The 17,223-nt window shown below is 41.2% G+C and overlaps 1 protein-coding gene across 1 annotated transcript in view; it reads left to right on the top strand.

Moving 5' to 3' along the window:
• Window positions 1-17,223, top strand: part of Trub1 (TruB pseudouridine synthase family member 1) — a 53,209-nt gene that overhangs the window by 13,277 nt on the left and 22,709 nt on the right. Inside the window, exon 3 of the mRNA XM_004659314.2 lies at window positions 9,493-9,548. Within this exon, the coding sequence (XP_004659371.1) occupies window positions 9,493-9,548 (56 nt within the window). The remainder of the gene's footprint in view (window positions 1-9,492; window positions 9,549-17,223) is intronic.

The following is a 17,223-nucleotide window of genomic DNA, read 5'->3' as shown; positions in this document are numbered from 1 at the left end:
GTTTCTCTAACCAAAAGTGAGAGTAGCATTAATATATGGGTATGAACATTAAGAGAAGTGCTTACTGGGCAGTTTGGTGAGCATAATATATACATTTAGCCAGACAGCAGCAGACATGACACCCCTAGGGCTCCTGACTACCCCTGTTGTAGGTTTTCAGGGATGTATTCTCTCCCATGAAGCAGGCCTCCAGTCCAATTAGAGAGGTTGATTTTCACAATAATAGGATTGCCACTATTGCACCCATTGGCTCATTTGGCCAAATTTAAGGCTTGCAGTGTCCACTGTTGAATACCTCCACTGATGTTTTCTCTGTCTCCCATTGAACTGCTTGTAGTTTAGCTGGTCTATAGGGACGAAGTTTTCAGCTTAGCTCCAGCAGGGTTTCTCAGTGACCTTGCAGCCCAAGTACATGGAGTCTTCAGCAATAGGGTCTTACCATCTATTCCTGGTGGGAAACCAAGGGCCTCGGCAATGGCCTGTAATGTTTTAGGGATATCGGTGACCTCCTTGGCCAACAATTCACTGGAAGGTATCCTATCCCTGGCACTGAAAATTTTCTAGTAATAATCTATGGCTTCTGAGTGTTCCATTGTCCAAAAAAATAGGTTTCCATAGAATTTATTTATAGCCTCTTAGATTTGGTTAACCCTCCTTCCAACTTTCCTTTACTCAATCTCTTCCCCTGACCTCACTTTGGCTTTTTCATTCCCATTAATTTGTTCTTCTATTTACATACATACTATACCATCCTATTAAATCTACCCTCCTTTCCTTTCTATTCCCTTTATATCTCCTTTCTAGCTTATTGGCTTCTACTACTGAGTTTTATTCCTATGCGCATTGAAGTCCAATCATTTTTAGCTAGGATCCACATATGATAGAGAATATGTGATGTTTGACTTTCTCGTTTCTTTTTTTTTTTAACGTATTTATCTGGGTCTGTAGAGATAGGTCAGCAGTTAAGGGAGCTTGCTTACAAAGCTTGATGGCCTGGTTTATTTCTCCAGAACGTACATAAAGCCAGATGCATAAAGTGGCACATGCATTTGGAGTTGGTTTGGAGTGGCAGGAGGCCCTGGCTTCCCATATTCACATCCTGTCTGTCTGTCTCTCTCCCTCAAATAACTAGTATATTAATATTTATTTATTTTAGAGAAGAGTATGGATGTGTCAAGGCTTCTTGCTGCTGCAAAGAAATTCCACATGCATGAACCACTTTGTGCTTCTGGCTTTACATGGGTACTGTGGAATTGAACCCTGGTTGGCAGGCTTTGCAAGGAAGCACCAATTACCACTGGAGTCTGACTGTTGAATGCAGTTATATTTGAACACGTCCTATGATTAATGCTGTGTTTGTCTTTTAGAACAAGCTTCTGCCTCCCTTCCCCATGCCAGGGAGTCATAAAGCTGGTGATGTGTGTGCGCGAGGTTGGCGTTTTCCTTTCATGCAATTGTCCTTCTGTCTGTCTGCTTTTCAACTGTCTTTTCATTCCCTTTATACATTTCCTGGCTTGTCCTCCGTTCCTTTCTTTGGAGTAGTCTGTTCTTTCTTACCTTACTCTTCACTGTATCACACATCTGGAGGCGGCTTCTACTCTGCTTTCGTACCCCGAGTGCTTTCTACAGTGTAGAAACTGTTTTCTTGGGCTGGGGAGATGATTCAGTCAGTGAAGGGCTTGCAAGTATCAGGTTCTGGGTTTGGATCCTCAGCACCCACATAAATTCTTGGCAGGCATCGTGGCCCACTGGTAAGCCCAGTAATTTGGGGAGGAGAGGGATCCCTGTAGTAAGCTGGCTATAAGGCTACCCAAAATGGTGAGCTCTGTGTTCAAGAGAGAGACTCTGTCTTGATATATAAGGTGGAGAGCAGTTGAGAAAGACACCTATTATCAACTTTTGGCATCTACACATGTGCACACACAGCTGCACATGTGTACTCATACATGTAAACATGCATACACACATGCTTGCCACACACATATACATACTATTAAAAAAATCATTTTCTTTGTAATAATGATACAGATTTAAGAATAGAGGTGACATAGAGTTAAATCTGAACTCAAGGCTGTAATTCTGTTTGTTTGTTTTTTTTAAAACAATTACAAGAAAGCATGCAAAATGTTCTCAGATATTGTGGTCCTGTAAAGTTGTGTCCATCTTCATCTTCAGAACCTGTGACTGTGTTAGGTTAAGGTAGCTAATGTTGCTAATCGGATGGTTTAATGAGATTGTCCTGAAATTTCTAGGTGAGCCCAGTGTAATCACAAGTCTTTAAAGTGGAAGAGGAGGCGAAGGAAGTCAGAGATGTGCCTGTCGAAGTGGACGGCAGTGTGTGGTTGCTGGCTGTGAAGAGGGAAGGGGATCCCGGCCAAGCTGGTGAGCAGCCTCTAGAAGCTGGAAAAGGCAAGGGATTTGCCTGAGGGAAGCCCTGAGTGGCGGGGTCTCCGCCGTAGCACCTCCAGGGGAGAACACAGCCATGCCAGTTCCTTGCTTTTCTGTTCGGTTTTATTGACACATAATCGTTGTCTTAGTTTATTATAATACACTTCAGATTTCTGGCTCTGTATGCTAAAATGTTGGGATTGGTTTAAACCACTGTTGATAGTTTGTTACAGAAGCACTAGAACAATAAACCCATTTCTCATAAATCCTTCATGATGGAAATTAAATTTCTGCATATCACCTTAGATAAATAGTTTTTCAAATATTCTTATTTATTTATTTGAGGGGCGAGAAAGCGAGAGCGAGCCAGGGCCTCTAACCACTGCAGATGAACTCTAGATGCATGCACCACCTTTTGCATCTGGCTTACCATGGGTGCTGGGAATTGAACCTGGGTCCTTAGGCTTGTCAGGTTGCTAAGCCATCTCTCTAGCTCCTTAGATTTTTTTTTTTTTTTTTTTTTTTTTTGAGGTAGGGTTTTCCCTCTAACTCAGCTCACTGTGTAGTCTCAGGGTGGCCTCCTGATGATCCTCCTATCTCTGCTGGGATTAATGGCGGGAATCACCATGCCTGTCATGTATATACTTTTTATTTTGTTTTGTTTATTCTTATTTATTTGTTTGAGAACAACAGACAGAGAAAGAGGCAGAGAGAGAGAGAGAGAGAGAGAGAGAGAGAGAGAGAGAGAGGGAGAGAGGGAGGGAGGGAGGGAGGGGGAGGGAAGGAGGGAGGGAGGGAGAGAATGGGCATACCAGGGCCTCCAGTCACTGCAAACGAACTCCAGACACGTGTGCCCCTTGGGCATCTGGCTAACATGGGTCTTGGGGAATCGAGCCTCAAACCAGGGTCCTTAGGCTTCACAGGCAAGTGCTTAACCGCTAAGCCATCTCTCCAGACCTTGGATACATTTTTATTTTATTTTTTGGTTTTTCGAGGTAGAGTCTTACTCTAGCCCAGGCTAACCTGGAATTCACTATGGAGTCTCAGGGTGGCCTTGAACTCACAGCGATCCTCCTACCTCTGCTTCCAGAGTACTGGGATTAAAGGTGTGTGCCACCACGCCCAACTATTAGATACATATTTTAACTTTACAAATTATAAAAGCACAGTGGGGAAAACTTTGGAAATGTTAAAACCAAAGTTTAAAAGAAAACAACTAGTTGGCTTAGCGGTTAAGGTGCTTGCTTGCAAAGCCAAAGGACCTCAATTCAATTCCCCAGGACCCATGTAAGCCAGATGCACATGGTGGTGCATGCATCTGGAATTTGTTTAAAGTGGCTGGAGGCCCTGATGCACCCGTTCTCTCTCTCTGCTTCTTTCCCTCTCTCAAATAAATAAGTAAAAATAAAATATATTAAAAAAGAAAAAAAATCTAGTCATGAGTATGCCTATCAATTATTATTGTTAATATTTTTACTTTATTTCTTCTTTTATCTATGCCCATTTTAAATGTTGAGTTCTACTTTGTGTATTTTTCTTTTTTTTTGTTTTGTTTATTTTTATTTATTTATTTGAGAGCAATAGAGAGAGAGAAAGAGGCAGATAGAGAGAGAGAGAGAGAGAGAGAGAGAGAGAGAATGGGCGCGCCAGGGCATCCAGCCACTGCAAACGAACTCCAGATTCGTGCACCCTCTTGTGCATCTGGCTAACGTGGGTCCTGGGGAATCGAGCCTCGAACCGGGGTCCTTAGGCTTCACAGGCAAGCGCTTAACTGCTAAGCCACCTCTCCAGCCTTTATTTTTCTTTTTTGAGGTCAGGTCTCCTACTAGCCTTTGCTGACCTGGAATTTACTGTAGAGTCCCAGGGTGGCCTCGAAATCATGGCAGTCCTCCTGCCTCTACCTCCCCAGTGCTGGGATTAAAGGTGTGCCCCACCACACCTGGCTTTACTTTGTGTATTTTTCTATTTCTGTTTTTCTCTCTCTTTCTTCCTTTCTTTTTTTGTGTTTTTTTTTTTTGTACGGTCTCATTCTAGCCCAGACTGACTTGGAATTCACTATGTATTCTCAGGCTGACCTTGAACTCACAGCAGTCCTCCTACCTTTGCCTCCCAAGTGCTGGGATTAAGGCGTGTGCCACCATGCCTGGCCTATCTTGCTTTTTATCTGCACGGGTGTAGTAAGGAGGAGTGGTGGTGTGTGGGGTGTATCCATATATGTGCAGATGTGGTTCTCTGTGCACATATCTGTGGTAGCCAGAGGAGACCGTCAGGTGTCATTTATCCAGGAGATGGCATCTCTTCACTATTCTGGAACGGGCTTTTTGCAAGCCCCAGTGATTCTCAGGTCTCTGTTCCCCACAGGACTGGGTTACAACCTGCAGGGCCATCCCCAGCTGTTAAGTCGGGCTCTGGAGATACAAGTTCAGTGATTTTCAGGCCCTTTAGGCCTTTGTACTGGCACAAGTATGTGCTCTTCACTGCTCAGCTAGCTGCCCTGCCCTAGCCTGTCTTTCACAGTTTTACCAATTTTACAGTTTTTATTTATTTACTTTTGAGATTATGGTCTCATTCTAGCCCAAGCTGACTTGGACCTCATTCTATAGTCTTATGCTGGCCTCGAATTTACTGTGATCCTCCTACCACTACCTCCCAGGTGTTGGGATTGAAGGCATGCACTACCACCCTGGCCAATTCTGTAATTTAACAACTATAATTGTTCATGATAATTTAAAGAACCCTTTTTGTAAACATTTAAAAAGTATTTTATTTATTTATTTGAGAGAGAGAGAAAGAGGTAGTGGGGGGAGAATGGGCATGCCAGGGCCCCTAGCCACTGAAAATGAACTCCAGATGCATGTGCCACCTTGTGCATCTTGTTTTATGTGGGTACTGGGGAATCAAACTTGGGTCCTTTAGGCTTTGCAGGCAAAGCCATCTCTCCAGTCCCTTGTAAACATTTTTTAATGGCTGTATAAGAGTACAAATGAAATTTATATAATCATTTCCCTGTTTGAGGTCATTAAGGTTATTGCCAGAGCTTTGTTTCTAGAATGAATTTGTGAAGAATGTGTTTATGAATGGGACCTGCTCTTTGGATTCTTAGGGTAAATTCCTAGAATTGGAAACCTGCAGGTCTTTTAGGATGGTCAGGAGGTTATTACATAGCTAGGTAAATCACAGTAGAAATTTCCTACTGTAGAAAGCTTTGGAATTATATGTGGACAGTACTGTTGCCTGTTCCAAAGTAACTTTATAATTATAGTACTGGACATTAGATAAGTTTTCAATATTGGAATATTTTTTAAAATGAAAATATTTGAGTAAGGGTAGGAAATTTGGAAGCTAGAATAGTAATTGTGAGATCACATGGAAAACCCTCTTTCTTCATTCAACTTTAATGCCCACTTTCCCAAGTCTCTGTCTTTGCTCATGCTTTTCATAAGAAGTGCTCATCTGTCTGGCCCTTGTACTGTTTTCTCTCATGCTTACCTGAGGTGCTGTCTCCTCCATGTAAAGGCTGCTCCCTGCTGTTTTTTTTTTTTTTTTTAAACATTGCTAAACTTCCATTTGTTAATTTATTTGGAGAGAGAAAGAGGGAGAGAATGGGTGCCAGGACCTTATAGCCATTGCAAACAAATTCGAGATACATGTGCCACTTTGTGAATCTGGCTTTATGTGGGTACTAGGGAATCAAACCCGAGAAGCTGTGCTTTGTAGGCAAGAGCCTTACCTGCTGAGTCATCGCTCCAGCCCCTTTTAGTTCTTTTAAAAAATATTTAATTAATTAATTTATTTGAGAGAGAAAGAGGGAGGAGGGAGAAGACAGAGAGAGAATGGGTGCACTAGGGCCTCTAGCCACTGGAAACAGACTCCAGACACATGTGCCACCTTGTACATATGGCTTTATGTGGTTACTGGGGAATTGAACCTGGATAGTAAAGCTTTGCAGCCAAGTGCCTTAACTGCTGAGCCTTCTCTCCAGCCCCCTCTTAGCTTGCCTGCTTGCTTCCTTCCTCCCTCCCTCCCTCCCTCTCTCTCTCTCTTTCTTTCTTTCCTTATTTATTTGAGAGAGAGAGAGAGAATTGGGTGTACAAGGGCCTCTAGCCACTGCAAACGAACTCCAGCTATCTGGCTTACATGGGTACTGGGGAATCGAACCTGGGTCCTTAGGCTTCATAAGCAGGCATCTTAACTGCTTACTAAGCCATCTCTCCAGCCCACCATCTTAGTTTTTGTTAACATTGTGGATGATCGCATAAGCAGGATGTGGGGGGCAGGGAAGACATAACTAAGTCAAACTGTCTAGAAAACTGTCCCCTAGATTTCCATTCAGCTCTTGACTGAAAAGCTGCTGGTTGGTGGGACCCCAACTACAGCTCCTTTCTGCATGCTGCTGTGGAGTCAGTCTTCCCCCAGCGCTACCCTCACTAACCCCCCAACTTCAGTGCACACTGACTTTTCTTTTTTTGATTTTTCTTTTTGTTGTTTATTTTTATTTATTTTTTTGAGAGCGACAGACAGAGAGAAAGAGGCAGAGGAGAGAGAGAGAGAGAGAGGAGAGTGGGTTCTCCAGGGCTGCTTGGCCACTGCAAGTGAACTCCAGACGAGTGCACCCCTTGTGCATCTGGCTAACATGGGTCCTGGGGAATCGAGCCTTGAACCGGGGTCCTTAGGCTTCACAGGGAAGTGCTTAACCACTAAGCCATCTCTCCAGCCCTATTTATTTGAATATTAAATGAGAGGGATAATCCGGGCGACTCTTAAGGTGTCTTCTTTAAGTTTCATCATTTTGCATGCCTGCATGGCAGTTGGTAACCCTGTGTGCCTGTCTGCCATCCCCGGATTTGGGCATGTGCGCCTTCTACAGACATGAACATACTCCGAACGTCCATGACCTAGGCCTGGCTCGCTTGGGCTGGGCGGCTGCGTGAAGTGTGCTCGCCTCAGCCTTTTGAGAGTTCTTCTTGTGACCTCCCTCAGTGGCTCTGCTCACCTGGTCATTTTGCCACATATCATCACGCTGTCATTTAGCCCTGCCCACCCACTCACTGGGAGGAAAGTTTTTGAGCACTGTGATTTTCCTCTTTCTGTATTTCGTCTCCTTTACCCCCACCCTATTATAACATACAATATATTTCAAAGTTAGGAAATACATCTCCGTTTCTTTGTTGTGCCCATGGATATAGGATATAGTCCCATTACGACTGTGTATAGTATATGTTCAAAAACTATCGATTGGGGATTCATTCAAATGAGATCAAACTGCATTGGATCCTTGTAACTATCCAAGGTTTGGGCCACCTCAGCCGCCTTATCAAGCCCTGCCATCTGAAGAGTGTTGAGCTCTTCTGAGCACATTGAAGGCGAGCAGTGTTTGATCTTAGTCCTTGAACTATTTCTGTTTAGAGATAAAGGATCAATACCATTGAATGGCAGAATTTTAGAGGGCTTGGAATAGACTTTATGAATGAGTTGGGACTTGAGCTAGGCTTTGAAGGCTGGGCTTTGAATACTAAGGAGCTGTACTGTGGAGATTGGAACCTCATTAAGGGTTGTGTGGGCTTTGTGAGCAGAATGGAGGTTTCAGAATAGTTAGGAGATGGTGTGCATGGGAAAAGGAAGGATAGCATGTAGAACAGATGTGCAGTGGCTTAGGCTGGTGGCTATGGGAAGAAAGTGCAATGAGCAAGGTGGCAAGGGGAGTGAAAAGGAGATCATGTATGTATATGTGTGTGTGTATGTATGTATGTATATATGTATGTGTGTGTGTGTGTGTGTGTGTGTGTATATATATATATATATATGGCTTAGTTTGTATTTTTATGTTATTTGCAAGCAGAAAGAGAGAGAGAGAAAGAATATGGACACACCAGGGTCTCTTAGCACCGTAAACAAACTCCAGATACATGTGCCATTTTGTGCATCAGGCTTTGTGTGGATAATGGAGAATTGCACCCTGGCTGGCAGGCTTTGTGGCAAGTACCTTTAACTTCTAGGCCATCTCTCCAGCTTGTGTTAGTTGAGTTGTGAGAGATAATTATGTAGGTTGTTGTAAGAATTAAATGAGATTATGAAAAGCATATAGAAATTAATACATGTAAACTCACTGAATAGTATCTGCTCTAAATAGTGGTAATTTTTCAGTTTATCTTTTCTTTTTCCTCTGAGTTCTGAATTGTGTGATTATATTGTATACTTATCTGCATTTGTGCCCAGTGATGATAAAAATTCACTTCTTACAATAAAATTCTTACAAAAATCTGCCTGCTACTCATGAAGAAATGATCAAATCCTCTCAACCTCACCTGGTGAGCTATATTGTTATAAGGATGTACTGTTTGAAACTGAAGAGAAAGGTAGGCCACTGCACAAGTTGCTCTGGGTAGAAATCTGCTCTCTTTGTCCGTATTGTGGGTCAAAACCCATTTTCTTGGCTTGTTCTGGTCTCTATTTTTCTTTCTGTCAGATTGATTTGCTGTGTTTCTTTCTTTTCTTTCTTTCTTTTCTTTTTTTTTTGGTTTCTCGAGGTAGGATTTCACTCTAGTCCAGGCTGACCTGGTACTCACTATGTAGTCTCAGGGTGGCCTTGAAGTCATGGTGATCCTCCTACCTGTGCCTCCCAAGTGCTGGGATTAAAGGTGTGCACCACCACACCTGCTTCTTTTTTCTTGATTGCTCCAGAGTTCTAGTCCCCTTTAAATGGTTCATTAGCTATGATGATGGCTTTTGCTTTGCTTAATAATGAAGTCTATCAGGATTTCATCATACTACTTGAACATGGCTAATTATACCCGGTATTTTTTACTGTTGTCCATATAAAATTCCAGAGAGACCTTTGAGATTATTCTAAGTCTTCATTATCTAGTGGTCTAGGTTGAGCTTTCTGTTGTATTGACTACTTTGACAACGGAGATTTTCTGTTCCTTTCCATCTTCAGTTTCCTGACAAGGCCAGTTGGAGCAATAGGGGCCATCAAATGCTAAAGTTATATTCTTTTCAGCCTTATGTTGCATAGACCAGTGAATTATGAACAGATAATGTAGATGTTTTACAAACCTACGCTTCAGAATGGAGTGTCATAATATTTTTTTCTTTCATTTGTAGTGGTTGGAATTGGAAGGGGAACAAAAATGCTGACGAGTATGTTGTCAGGGTCCAAGGTAAGATTACTGGAATGTTTTCTTCCTCCTTAAATATTTTTCTTAATAGTCTACATGTTGCATATCCTCAATTAAAAAATAAATAGATTGGAGCTGGAGAGATGGCTTAGCAGTTAAGGTGCTTGCCTGCAATGCCTAAGGACCCAGGCTCAATTTTCTCGGTCCCACATAAGATATGGTGGCTCATGTGTTGTTTACAGTGGCTAGAGGCCCTGGCACTCCCATTCTCTATCTCTCTTTTTCTAATAAAAATAAATAATTAAATAAAATAAGATTAAAAAACTTAAAAAAAAATAAACATATTGACAGCTGTGGTAGTACAGGCCTTGTAATTCCAGCATTTAGGATTCTGTAACAGGAGGATCACAAGTTCAAAGCCAACCTGGACTACAAAAATTTGAAAAATGAATAAATAAGTAGAAATAGAGTGTCATTTGCATGGATAAATGTCACTATTATTTATATCACAATGTTTGTTAACATAATGTGTCCATGAATCGAAAAACAGACCTACCAAAGTAAAATAATGTAAATAGTTCATATGTAATTTTTTAAACATTTCTTAGATGAAAGGAACTTACAGGCCATCAATTTTTAATATTTTAAAAAATATTTTCATTGATTTATTTGACAGAGAAAGAGGGAGGAAGAAAAAGAGAGAGAGAGAGAGAGGAAAAATGGGTGCACCAGGGCCTGCAGCTACTGCTAACGCACTCCAGACATGTGCACCCCCTTGGTGTATCTGGCTAATGTGGGTCCTGGGGAATCGAACCTGGGTCCTTTGTCTTTGCAGGCAAATGCCTTAACTGCTAAGCAATCCCTCCAGCCCAATTCTTAATTTTTTTTTTCGAGGTAGGGTCTCACTCCTAGCCCAGGCTGACCTGAAATTCACTAAGTAGTCTCAGGGTAGCCTTGAACTCATGGCAGTCTTTTACCTCTGCCTCCAGAGTGCTGGGATTAAAGGCATGTGCCACCACACCCGGCTCTTAATATTTTTTAACATTGGCATTTTTATGAAAACAGTGCCACTTTGTTAGCCATATACTTTAAAAATTACTTATTTGCATGTGTATGTGAGTGCATGTGCACATGTGTGTGAATGTGCCAGGGTCTCTTATCAGTGCAAACAAATGCCCGTGTAGCTTTATGTAGTAGCTGGGGAATTCAACCTGGGCTGGCAGGCTTTACATGAACTGTACTTTTTTTTTTTTTTTAAACAAAAATATACTTGTTTCATGGTTATAAAAGGATGGGGAGCACTCACATAAAGCCAGATGCACAAAGTGGTGCCTATGTCTGGAGTGTATTTGACGTGGCAGGCAAGAGGTCCTGCTGTACGCATGTTCTCTCTCTTGCAAATAAAGAAAAATAGTTTTAAAAATAAATAATGGTTACAAAATGGTTTTTAAGGAAGACAGTGTGACTTTTTTTTTTTTTTGCTAAATTATATTGTTGAGGTCTGAGAGCTGCTAGGTTCCAGCACATGTTTTCAAACTCTCAATAACAGAGAAAGGAGGATTATTTAGAGACTGAAAACTGTGAAGTACTTGGAGTATTTTTAAAACGTGTGGTCAAAGCCTATTCTAAGAACTTCCAGTTCAGTGTAGACTGGTGGCTCTTGTAAGACGCCGTTAGGGCGCTGTGACAGTGTCGCTTTGTCTACCTCATGAACTTTTACCCTCGTTTCTGAACCGATAGTATGAATAGATACTGCCAACTACACTTTGAGTAGACATGGTCTGAGAAAGCTTTGCTTAAAATAAAAGGCCATGTAGTTACCAACAAGCTTCAAAACCCATGCCTCTCATGCCTTAGATAAATTTCAGTGTGACTTACTTTGTAATCTTTTAAAGTACTGAAATTTAAAAAAACATCACAGAATATAAAAAGTGTCTTAACATGTAAGCATTTGCCTGTTACAGTGGTGAGTGCCTTTAATTTCAGTACTTGAGAGGCTGAGATAGGAGGATCGGTGAGCCTGGAACTACATAGTGAATCCCAGGTCAGCCTGGGCTAGAATGAGACCCTACCTCCAAAAAACAAAAGCATTTCGCTGTTTCCTAGTAAATTTATATATTGTGCTTACATGCTGTCACATAGAGTTTAGACTCTGTTTCTTTTTTGTTAAAGTATTTTAAAAATTTATTTATGAGAGAGAGTAAGAATGGGCATGCCAGGGTCTCCAGCCACTGCAAATGAACTGAAGATGTATTTGCCACAATGTGCATCTGAGTTACATGGGACCTGGAGAATCGAACCTGGGTCCTTAGACTTTGCAGGCAAGTGCCTTAACCGCTAAGCCATCTCTCTAGCCCTAGAATCTGTTTCTTATACATGTTTTATAAGGAATTAATTTAATTTTTGAGCTATAATTTATAATAATATTTTAATCAGTAAGGACAGTCTATATTTTGTGTACATTGTATAACTAAGATAATTCACTTTATAAATTGAACTGTAAAAGGTATTAGATGAAATTTGTGCATTATCTGGGATTATAGAGTCCTAATAAAATATTTCAACTAAAGAAAGTATACATGACTACAGAAATTATAGAATATACTTTGTGTATGAGCTTTAAAATACCATATGGTTATGTATGTTTGTATGAAGAACATTATACTTAATGAGATAACAATATAAGTAAATATGTTTTTGGTAAATTAATTTTGTATAATTTCCATGAAATGAAGTATCAGGTATGGGTAACATTTTTCCAATTTGTTTTTCAGACATCATGCTATCAATTAAGTGCTAGTTTCTTTTTTAGGTATTGCTTTTGCCTCATATATATGTTATATTATTTATAAACAAAGTATATGTAAGTATATCACATATAAAATAGATACATATATAATTTTACATGAATTTGAGCTTGTGAAAAAGTTCATAAATTATAAAATATATCATACCTATTTTTGTGTTTGCCTTACTCTTAGAAACAGAATCCATCTTAAATAATTCAAAACAGATGTATAAAAGAGACATATTTAAGCTGTATTCATATATAAAATAAATGTTCTTTGCACGTGTGTTTTACACAAACAGACCCACTCTTAGAGATGGCTTTTGACATCAAGACAGATAGATGAAAAGAAAGAAATCTTAACATCATAGTAATGCTTTTCATATGCGTGGTAGTAAATGAATTTGTTTTTATTGTGACAAAATGAAAACAAATATAAATGAGAATTAACAAATCTTGCAAAAATTAGGCAAAATGAATAAAACTCAACACTAGGACAACTGTACATCTTCCAGAATCCCATAACACAGTTAACATTCCAAAATAAGTATTCCATCCTGTTTTAAGTGGTATTTAGGAATTACTTTGTAAAAATGTAGATTGTCTCACAATTAAACAAATATATGGACTTGTCCATACAGTATTGATTCTATGTTTTTAAAAATATTTTTATTTATCTATCTATTTGTTTATTTGAGAGAGAAAGAGAGAAAGAGAGGGAGGGAGGGAGGGAGAGAATGGGCGTGCCAGGGCCTCCAGCCATTGCAGATAAACTCCAAATGTATGCACTACCTTATGCATCTGGCTTATGTGTATCCTGGATAATCAAACTGAGATCCTTTGGCTTTGCAGGAAAATGTCTTAACCACTCTCCAGCCCTATTATTTATTATTAACAAGATGTTTTGTATGGATACATCATGTGTTGGTACCCTCTTTTCCCTTGTCTCTGCCCCCATTCCCTTTGGGACTCTCCTCAGTGGGGTTGCCAGGATTCCCCACAGGGTTGTGGTTTGTGCATTTTAGGAGCAGCAGTCAGTTGTTTTTTGGGGGGAGGAGGAATGCCTCTGGGCATGGTGCCTCAACCTGTAGCTGTTACAATTTTTCCGCCCCCCTCTTCCACAAAATTCCCTGAACCGTGGTGGGTGAGTTAAAGTCTACTTTAGTGAGGAGCCATAGGATCCTCTGGAGCTCTGCGTTGGTATGTGTGGCGTGTCCTCAGGGTCTGTCTCCTTCACCCTGGTGTTGATTATCAGGAAAGGAATGGAATGGAAGCAGCACTCTTGCTTGTCTCCCCATTCCTCTGTGGATTTAGCTGTGGCTTGGCTGAAGTGTGAGGGGTAGTTTGTCTTCTCTGGTCTCTCTATCTTTCCATGCCCAATGTGAACACCCTCCAGTGCAGGGTATCCAGGAATGGGGACCCAGGGCCGCTTCGATCGGGAAGGCAGAGCAAGGGGCCTGCTTCTCCTGCAAGCTCGCAGGGTCCAAGCAGCCCCAAGCCAGCGACAGGGAGCCCTACTGGGACCAGGAAACTGGGATCTGGCCTACTCACTCGCTGCCTGCTGCACGCTGCATGTCCTCTCTGTTGCAGGGTATCTGGGAATGGGGACCGAGGAGCACTTGGACCTAATTTCATTTATTTATTTTAAAATATTTTTTATCTGTTTATTTGCAAGCAAAGAGAGAGAAAGATAGGGAAGGAGAGAAAGAGAAAGGGAGGGAGAGAGAGAATGAGTGAGAATATGGGCTTGCCGGAGCTTCTAGCCATAGCAAGTGAACTCCAGATGCATGCACTACTTTGTGCATCTGACTTTACTTGGGAAAGCTAATAAATCTGAGTTGTTAGGCTTTGTAGGCAAGTGCCTTAACTACTGAGCCATCTCTTCAGCCCAGTTTTTATTTATTTATTTATTTATTTATTTGGTTTTTCGACAGTTTTTATTTTTTAACTCCAGAGTTTAAATAGTGAATGTTGTTTAGGGGCATGGGGATTATTTTCTTTTTCACATGATTTGGTATTTTATAAAAGGTTTTTGTTTGTTTGTTTTTGTTTTTTCAAGGTAGGGTCTCACTCTAGTCCAGGCTGACCTGGAATTCACTGTGTAGTCTCAGCATGGCTTCAAACTCACGGTGATCCCCCTACCTCTGCCTCCTGAGTGCTGGGTTTAAAGGCATGTGTCACCATGCCTGACATACTTTCTAAAAGTTTTATAGTAAAAAGTCACTTTCAGGACTGGGAAATAGCTCAGCGGTCAAAGGAACTTGTTACCAAAGCCTACCATGCTGGGTTTCATTCCCCAGTGCCACATAAAGCAAGATGCACAAAGTAGCATATGTGTTTGGAATTTGTAATTGCAAGAGGCGCTTGCATGCCTGCGCGTGTGCACTCTCTCTCTCTCTTTCTCACTCTCCTAGTAAGTAAATGAAATATTTTTTAAAGGCACTTTTATGTTAATAACACAAGGAGATATTTACTTCAATAATTCTATCTTTTTCTGCCACGATAAAATCTGTTGAGGTCATTGAAATATTTGTTATTCACCCCTCCTGAGGAAATCATAAACATGTGCAACATACTGTGTTACTAAAAGAGTTTCTTGTAAATTCCAGGCGTATTTTCAGAACTGTGATGACTGAAAATGTAAATACATCTGCTGGAAGTTTTATTCGGTGCAGACCACTTCGCTCCTCAGCTGGAGGAGCTGAGAGTCAGACAGAGAGCCTCAGATGACTGTGGCGTAGAGAGACTCTCCCAGGTGTATTTTGTCACAGAAACCCACTTCTGGTGTGCTTCACATTTCAAAAGGAGGCACCGTCGTTTTGCTAGCTGTTTCTATTGCTCACACTTTTCTATTCATCTTATGTTATCTGCTTAAACAAATCATTTCAAATTTACTTTTCAGTATGGTGAAGATTACATTTTGTGGGGGGAAGGCAATAGATACTACTAACGGATTATCTGGATAGACTTTTCTTTAGCTCTAGAGATGCACGTACCCTCTGTGCACATGTGTGACATTGCACACTTGTGTTGCTGTGCATCTGGCTATGTGGGACCTGGAGATTCGAACATGCGTTTTTAGACTTCGCAGGCAAGCGCTTTAACCTCTAAGCCATCTCTCCAGCCCTGGTGGTGGTGGTGGTGGTGGTGGTGGTGGTGGTGGTGGTGGTGGTGCTGCTGCTGCTGCTGCTGCTGCTGCTGCTGCTGCTGCTGCTGCTGCTTCTTCTTCTTCTTCTTCTTCTTCCTCTTCTTCCTCCTCCTCTTCCTCCTCCTCCTCCTCCTCCTCTTCTTCTTCTTCTCTCTTCTCTCTTCTCTCTTCTCTCTTCTTTTTTAAAATAGTACTCTTTTTATTTGATTTAAAAATTCTTTGTGTACACTGGACTGTTACATTCCCTATGTACTTTACAGGGTTACAAAATGTCTCTCATTTAAAATATTACCCCAAAAGTAATTTCAGGGAAAAAAGTCTAAGTAACATTAAACTTTTAAAAAATCATATGGACAAACAACTCCCCCCCCACCCCCATGGTTACATGTTCTTCTTTGTATTATTTTTTATTAACAACTTCCATGATTGTAAACAATATCCCATGGTGATGCCTCCCACCCCTACTTTCCCCTTTGAAACTCCATTCTCCATCATACCCACCCCCCCAGTCAGTCTCTTTTATTTTGATGTCAGCATCTTTTCCTCCTCTTATGATGGTCTTGTAGGTAGTGTCAGGCGCGGTGAGGTCATGGATATCTGGAGGAGCATGTTGTAAGGAGCGCTACCTTTCCTATGGCTCTTACATTCTTTCCACCACCTCTTCTGCAATGGACCCTGAGCCTTGGAAGGTGAAACACCTTTTTAAATATTTATTTAATTTTTTAGTTTATTTGAGAGAGAGAGAAAGAAGCAGACACACACACACACACAGAGAGAGGGAGAGGGAGAGGGAGAGGGAGAGGGAGAGGGAGAGGGAGAGAATGGGTCCACCATAGCCTTCAGCCACTGCTAACAAACATGTGTCACCTTGTGCTGCTGGCTTATGTTGGTCCTGGGGAATTGGTTTTGGGTCCTTTGGCTTTGCAGGCAAATGCCTTAACCACTAAGTCACAAAGAGGGAGGTGGTCAACTTGAAAAACACATGGGTTATACACTGTGAGCTGGTACGCTGTATCTCAACTTTCCCATAAGAGAAGAAGTGGGAACCTGGGTAGCACTAGCAGTAGACATGGTTGAAAGGTCTCTTGGACATCCTCAAGAGCCGTGTGCAGCTGGAAGCTACTTCTGAGCTACCTTTTAATATTAATATTAATTTTCATACTCAGTACTATTTTGAACTGGAAGCACAGCTTTTACAAGGTAACAACTTGACAAAGGATTAAGGACATGGCAAAGAACAGAAGACAACTTTTATCTTTTGACTTCTAGACTCTATAATCATGAAACAGTTCACCAGCACTGTCTAAAAATCAAAAATGAGTTAGATAGCCTTGTTCCAGGAGTGCTAGGCACAGTGCCTAAGAAGAGATGATTCCAATGCTTTACTGAATGTACAGAAAGAAAAACTGAACGTAAAGGAGTATGACAGGTTAAAATCTACAGAGAAAACTGGTAAAATAAAGTACCAAATCTAGCTCTATTTGGGGGTTAAAATGAAGGAGCGGTTTGGGGGAAGGCAGAGCAGGTGTCTAGTGGTGTGTTCTCTCAGGAGTTTACTGTCCTGCTGGCAAGTAAAATTCCCAAAGAGATCGGCAACCTTGCCCTTTATGTCCCTGTAACTCTGAAACACTGGGGGTGTCTTGAGGGGCCGTGCATGCAGAGGACGTGCACTGGATCGGGAAATAAACAGTCTCTAGTTGTGTATAAATTTGGAAAAACTCTTCGGCCATTTTTGGCTTCTTTTTAGTTAATTTGAATTTTTTTCTTTTTGGTTTTCTTCT

Source organism: Jaculus jaculus, chromosome 1 (assembly GCF_020740685.1).
Source record: "Jaculus jaculus isolate mJacJac1 chromosome 1, mJacJac1.mat.Y.cur, whole genome shotgun sequence".
In the NCBI taxonomy this organism is placed as follows: Eukaryota; Metazoa; Chordata; class Mammalia; order Rodentia; family Dipodidae; genus Jaculus; species Jaculus jaculus.
This window is presented reverse-complemented; position numbering and strand designations above follow the sequence as displayed.